Genomic DNA, 6768 nt, shown 5'->3' with positions numbered 1-6768 from the left:
TCTCAAGGCTGAGCCCATGCTCATGTCTGAGCTTGACCAAAAGTTCCAGACTGGAAACCTTATGGGGACAGAGAGGATCCTGACCCAGAGCTTGGAACCAATGGTGAAAGTCCATACATTGTGGCCCTCAGCACCCAGTGTCACCACACCCAGCTAAATGGGGCTACAGAATATAGGTCATCACCAGAGTCTCTAACCCACTAAAGATAAAATAGACACAGTTCTTATAATGATAGTTTTCTTATTTTCTTTAGACTTATGTTTCATTAATAGTTTATTTAATCCATACATGTTTGAACACAGAAAATATTTTAAAATAATATTTGTATGATTGTTAACAACTTTCCAAGCATAAAACTTTAAAATCATATGTACTTAAGTTACCAAATATTTTCTATTACTTCATCTCTCTTGTCTTGATCACTCAGGAAACTTGTTTTGGCACAAATTACCACATGAATGCTAGAGCCCAGTTTTATATGCTATTCACAGAATGATGCCATGGTAATGATGTCAGCCAGAGTGGGCTTCCAACCTCAATATATTGTAGTTTTCTTATGTTGTCTTTTTTTGTAGGAAAGATATTAAATCCTGATAATCTAAAAGATCAGAAGCAGGGAGCTCATAGCCAATCTAAGCTCTACCTCCAATTCTATCAGCTAGAAATAGGACCAATCTAAGGTCACTCTGGGGAATCTCCAGGGGAAGGGTACATGTTTAATATCACCAAGACACCGGCTAGTAGTTCCTGAGTGCAGATGCTTTTAGCCATGCACAGCAGATTAATTCCAAGAATGACAGTCAAATGTTTTTCAGGTCCCAGAGACTACATAGCCTGCTCGCACTAACAACTTAACCACGGGTTAAGGAGCCAAATCTGGACCATTAGTAGCCAATGCCCTCAAGAACTGCAGGACTGAGGGGGATCCACAGCACTTATGGCTGCGGACTCACCCTGGAGCCAGTGTGGCTCTGCTTCCTGTGTCTTGAAATGCAGGTGTTGGATCAGAGAAGGCAGATCCTCTAATGCAGTGTACACAGGCCTGTGACTTCAGGATCACAGGGTATGGGCACACCTAGTTTTTATTGGCATAAAAATGTGTTCCAACTTACACCACATCCAAGGAGTTTGGGTGCTTCCTATCACTCTGCATCCTCAGTAACACTTCTACTGTTGGAGTTTTCTGTTTATGTATTCTTGACTTGTTATGTTATCTCACTGAAAAAAATTTCTTTTTGGACAAACTATAAGGTGGCTTTAACTGACTATGTAGTCCTGGCTGACCCAAACTCACAGAGATCCTCCTGCTTCACCTTCCCAAGTTCCAGGATTATACACATGTGCCACCATGCCTAGAATGTCTCTCCTTGAAATTTGGATGTGTTTTACTTGTTAATGTTGGTGTTGTACATACAGTATACTTAAATGTCACGTCCACCTCGGCCAGCAAGGAAGATGCAACACCGCTGGATTCTTCTCAACCGCCTTTATTGCAGGAACACCTCATTGTTGATACGGGGACCCCGAGGAACAAAGGCGCTAGCCTTATATACAAAACAGGCTATGGCTGTATATTTGTCCTCTAGGGATTGATGGAGCATGAAATACCTCATTAGCATGAATATCACCCCGGCCTTGTAGATGCCGGAGGTATGCCAACATATGCACTGTAAAGTTGTTTACCACAAACGACCACCAGATGTCAGCGCCATCTTTTTATCTATATGTGCCGCTCCCTACAACTCCCCCTTTTTTGTTTTATAAAAAAGCCATTAGATGGAAGTAGTGGTCTGAGAGAGATCAGACATGTCTCACAGAGTGCCCAGCTTGGCCATGGCAAGCCACTCTTGCAGTTAGGACTGCACCCCAATGGCGAGAAATGAACTTATGCTGTAACACACCGTTCTAGGCTATACGTGTGTTTTTATTGGGGGAGAAACTGGGCAGAAGAGCATTTGACCACCCTGTATGTTTAAATGGGGTATAGCCACCTCTGTCTATGACTGGTCTAGATCAGGGTGTCACGTCAATATTGTCATTGCTCCTGTCTTAGGTCGTTCCTCTTGGCGACTCAGTCTTATCTGTCATAGGGTTACCCTATCGCCACCGGGCCCCATGTCTTAGGTTGGTCCTAGCCCAAGGAAAGTTGCCCGTCTCTGGATACAATGACTTCACTTGATAGTGACAAAAAAGATCTAGGGCGAACTCTTAATTTTTCAAAGAGGCCAGCCGTATGTTGGGAGAAGCACCATTTTCAATGGTGACCATAGGCTGGTAAACAATCGCTTTGTGTCTGGCATGCTCTCTTTAAACAGCAGAGGAGCCAGAGACATACTCTGCATCCCAAGAGGACAATGGCCCCCCAGGCAAACATGCCAGCCCATTCTTTAAAAAAGGAGAAAGCATTGGTAATCCATGAGGTGAAATCTCCAAACGTGATAGGTTCCAATCTAGTGTTGTTAAGGACAGCAATCTGCACCAGCAATTGTCTCGATAGTTGCTCTGTTTTCATGGACCAGTTTCCTTTCAGATAATTCGAGATTTCTTTGCTGTGTTGAGAATACTGAGAAAAATTAGCTTGTAAAAGAGTAATGCATAAACCTCTAAGGGAGGAAAGGCAGGACAGCCGTGTCATATGATATAATGCTTCAATTAGTTCTTGGATTAAATCTATCCATTGATTAGCTAATAGAAAGCCAGATGCCAAGTAGGTATTAAATTCTTCTTGTATCTCTAGTGCCACTGCGGTTCTTTCCACAATCTGATTGATAGTCTCAGCCGTCTGTACTTGATTAGTCATAGCAATTGTAGCTGTGGTAGCTGCAGCAGCAGACAGCACAATAGCTGAAATTATGGCTGCTGTAATTCCAAAATCCCTTCTGGTTCTTAGCAAATTAAGAATAGGAAAGCTATCTGGGTTGGCCTCTACTGGGATTGGCACAAAGGAGGGAATCTTGACCATCACTGTGGTATCATTGGTGCCATTCCAGCATTCAGCTAAAGAGCATACTACAGCAGAGTTATTACAATTTAAAGCATCATCGCCTACATTAGTGCTTATCAGAAAGAAGAAAGGTGGTCTAACACATACTGAAGCACCAACGGCAGTATCATTTGCTAAAAGGCCATTAATCTTTACATTTACTAAACTGGTTTTGTTATTTGTTCTAGTGGCTGAAATATTATACAATGTAAAGTCTTCACCTAATAATCGGGTAAAAGGAATTAGAGATGTATATGCTCCCTGCTCATTTGATAATACCCATTGATACCAAGGCCAAAAATTATGCTTGCCAGTCTTATTTCCCCCCCAATCAAACTGTACATGGCCAAGAGGAGGGGAAAATTCAAATCCCGGTAGGAATTGTTTTGCTCTATGGAATGGACTCTGACATGGGGTAAAATCAGGTGGAAACTTTTGATATGGGGGGCAAGTAGGTAGGACTCTACGACAGGTAGAGTTATCCAGTGTGTGATTGCCTTGCCCCGGGCGTGATGGAAAACTACAATTATGCATCATAATCAAAGTTGTAATGTTCAACTCAGCAGAATTATTGGCTGATGTGTCTCCGCTGCCTGAAGAGGCTCCTTGGGTAACTTGACTCAAAGCAGCCAGGATGGCACTAGCGCCCATAGCACTACTGCTCATAGGATCTAACCAATTAGCCAATGTTGTCCTTCGCAGCCATACACAAGCCTGGGAGGAATTTATAAGAGTGCAACATAAGGTATGTAATAAAGAAAGATTAGTGGCAGTATACCGTTGGGGCAATTCTCCATTTGGCACTATACAGGGAACATCACGCAAACAGGAGGTGGAGAAAAAGGTTGGCAAAACAGTAGAATTGCTATGAACTGGCATAAGTACTGGCCAGGATCTGGCAATAACCCACAGAGTGAGTGAATCAACCTGGATTACCATTCCCAGCAATAATAGAGTGCGTAGTTCCATTGTCAGTAGTAGCAGGAGGCAGTTTGCGAGTCAAACACTCAGGCACCCAAATTGGATTGTCTTGATTCTGTGGAAAAACACAAACAGCTCCCCTAGATCTCGAAATCATGGGATCTGGGCCACACCATTCACCAGTTAAGACATCCTTCCACTTTACTTCTGCATTAGTCATAGGTGTAGTAGCAGCATGGCGATCTGCAGCAGAGTGGCCATGCGCATCCAAAATTAAGAAATTTAGAGTAAAAAGAGCTAAAGAAAGTTGTTCTTTTGGCGTTCGGCCGCTGGCAATTCCCTCTTTTTGTTTTTGTATAAGCTCTTTTAAGGTACAATGTGCTCTTTCCACAATTCCTTGATCCTGGGGATTGTACGGTAATCCAGTAGTATGCTCGACCTGCATTGTCTGGCAAAATGACTGAAAGGACTTTGCTGTGTAGGCAGGCCCGTTGTCTGTCTTGAGACTATCAGGCTTTCCCCAAGGCTGCCCATGCCTCTAAGCAATGACTAATGGCATTACGAGCCTTTTCACCAGTCATCAGAGTGGCATGTATAATACCGGAACAGGTATCAACAGAAACATGAGCATATTTTAAATTTTCAAATTGAGATATGTGTGTGACATCCATCTGCCAAATTTTTAGCAGAATCAGACCACAAAGGTTGATTCCCACCTGAGGAGGGTAGTGAAATTGAACACAATTCTGGCAACATAATACCACATCACGGGCTGCAGCTCTAGAGATTTTAAATCGAATATGTTGTATGAAAAATTTATTTTTTCTGGCCCAAATCAATTTTTGTAATTCTAAAAGAATTTGACATACAGTACTAGTCACCCTAATTGGCCCTGCAATTTCAAGTGAGCGCACAGCATTAACTACATAAGCAGAATCAGAAATTAAATTAAAAGGATCATGAAATCTTTTAAAAACTTCCAATACAACTTTACATTCTGTAATTTGGGGGGTGCCTGGACTGTATTGAATTAATACTGGTTCTTGAGAATCAACCATATAGGCACCTACACCTGTTTTGGAGCCATCTGTATAAATATCTAACACTCCAGACAAAGGCTCTGAGGCAGTGACCTTAGGAAAGATCACTGGATGTTCAGTAAAAAATTGTAACAAAGGATCCTTAGGATAATGATTGTCAAACTCTCCATCAAAACTACAGTGTAATATGGCCTAATCATCTATCAAGGCACACAATGTTTCCATCTGAGCTGTAGTATATGGTATAATAATTTTCTTGGGTACAATACCAAAATGCTGAATGCAAGATTTAATGCCTAACATAGCAAGCTGTTCAATGGCAGAAGGATAATATTCAGGTCTTATTAGGAGAAATATGGGGATAAATCCAAAGAAGCGGTCCTTGTTGCCATAGCACTCCTGTAGGCTGACGAAAGGTTCTCAGTATACATAAAAGGAGATCTTCCTTTTCCTTGTACCTTCTTAGCATTGCCTTTTCCAGTCTTTCTTCTACTTTCCTTAAGGATAATCATGCTTCCTTGGTTAAAGCATGGGGTGAAGTAAGTTGAGAATCCCCTTTCAGGATTTCATAGAGTGGTTGCAAATCTACATTGGGCATTTTAATATAAGGTCAAATCCAATTTATGCTTCCTAGTAATTTCTGAAAGTCATTTAATGTTTTTAAATGATCTTTTCATTTTTTTTTCTTTTTTCTTAACCTTAGCCAGATTGGTGGGGCATTTTCCAGCCCCTCGGAGACCCACCCTTGGAGCCTGGCGGTAGACTTGGGTGTTAGATGTCAAGTGGCTGACAAAAGAATTGTAACCAGTTCACCTGGGACTTTCAGGACCTCAGTAGCAGCCCTTTATCAAACTGTCTCAGTGGGCTAAAGGCCCATGGAAAAGAAAACATTTATCTTGACCTTGGCCACAAGCCTCCAGTTGGAGTAAGCTGAAGAGCCGGTACCAAGACTTTCTCCTCTTATCATCTTAGAGTAAAGCCTGTTCTGTCTGGCAAAACAAAGTTACTCACAGTCTGCTGCAGACTTTGTCTGAAACTACTTCAGGGGCTCCCCTGTCCCCAAACCTGGGGCATTTTGACCATAGGGGCAGGAACTGGCTGCTGAGGGGATAGGATCAAAGGCACTCTCCATGTCAATGACGACCAACGGGAAAGGTAACTTAATGTTGGAGATCAACTCCTCTCTTGGAATAAGGCCAGCAGATAAGGTAGGCTCCCTTAAAGAACTTCTCTTAATGAACGCTCTCCTTCTGTGAGCAAGTGTTGAAGGTCAGGCCACTAAAGGCAGCAACTGGAATTTTTTTTCTTTTTTTTTCTGACCTTGTTCTTTGACGGATGGATAAATTCCGTTCTTGTTCTTGTTTTCCTTAGAGTCCTCCCCCGCCTCACTCTCAGCCTTTTCAGATCATTCCTCCTGTAGCATTTCTAACACAGCCTGTCCCTTTTCTATAGCCTGTTGACAGCATTTCTGATCTTCTAGGCAGCTACGCACTAAGTGCCATACCGGCCGAACCCCCACCTTTAAGGTTCCTTGCTCCCAAGCAAAATCTAAATCCTTCCCCAGCTTATCCCAGCTGTCCGCCATGAGATTCCCAAGACAGCAAACCAAGGTGCAATGGCATCGCACTCACTAAGAAATCTCTCTATAGTGCTTCTTTTCATCCTAAGCCTTTTTCTTTCAAACAGCTCTTGAAGAGCCAGAAAAATTGGGTGAGACTGAGAAGTCCCCATGCTCGCTACTGGGGCTCCGTGGCTAGTTTTGCTCCCCCCTACTGTGTGGGCTGTGAGCACAAGCACAGATAAAACACTTACGCTTCAAAAAA

At 42.6% G+C, this 6768-nt stretch overlaps 1 protein-coding gene across 5 annotated transcripts in view; it reads right to left on the bottom strand.

The window, feature by feature from the left end:
* Window positions 1-224: 224 nt before the first annotated feature.
* Cd99l4 (CD99 molecule like 4) overlaps window positions 225-6768 on the bottom strand; it is a 65257-nt gene continuing 58713 nt past the window's right edge. For all 5 annotated transcript variants that reach the window (XR_010066450.1, XM_063288197.1, XM_063288199.1 and 2 more), the window contains one exon: window positions 225-4020. Coding sequence is in view for 4 of the 5 variants with exons in the window: in XM_063288197.1 (XP_063144267.1) it covers window positions 2256-3953 (1698 nt within the window). In the remaining variant the exon portion in view is untranslated. The remainder of the gene's footprint in view (window positions 4021-6768) is intronic.

This window comes from Rattus norvegicus, chromosome 5 (genome assembly GCF_036323735.1).
Source record: "Rattus norvegicus strain BN/NHsdMcwi chromosome 5, GRCr8, whole genome shotgun sequence".
NCBI classification, from domain to species: domain Eukaryota; kingdom Metazoa; phylum Chordata; class Mammalia; order Rodentia; family Muridae; genus Rattus; species Rattus norvegicus.
The sequence above is the reverse complement of the archived record's forward strand: the minus strand, read 5'-3'. Positions and strand labels throughout refer to the sequence as shown.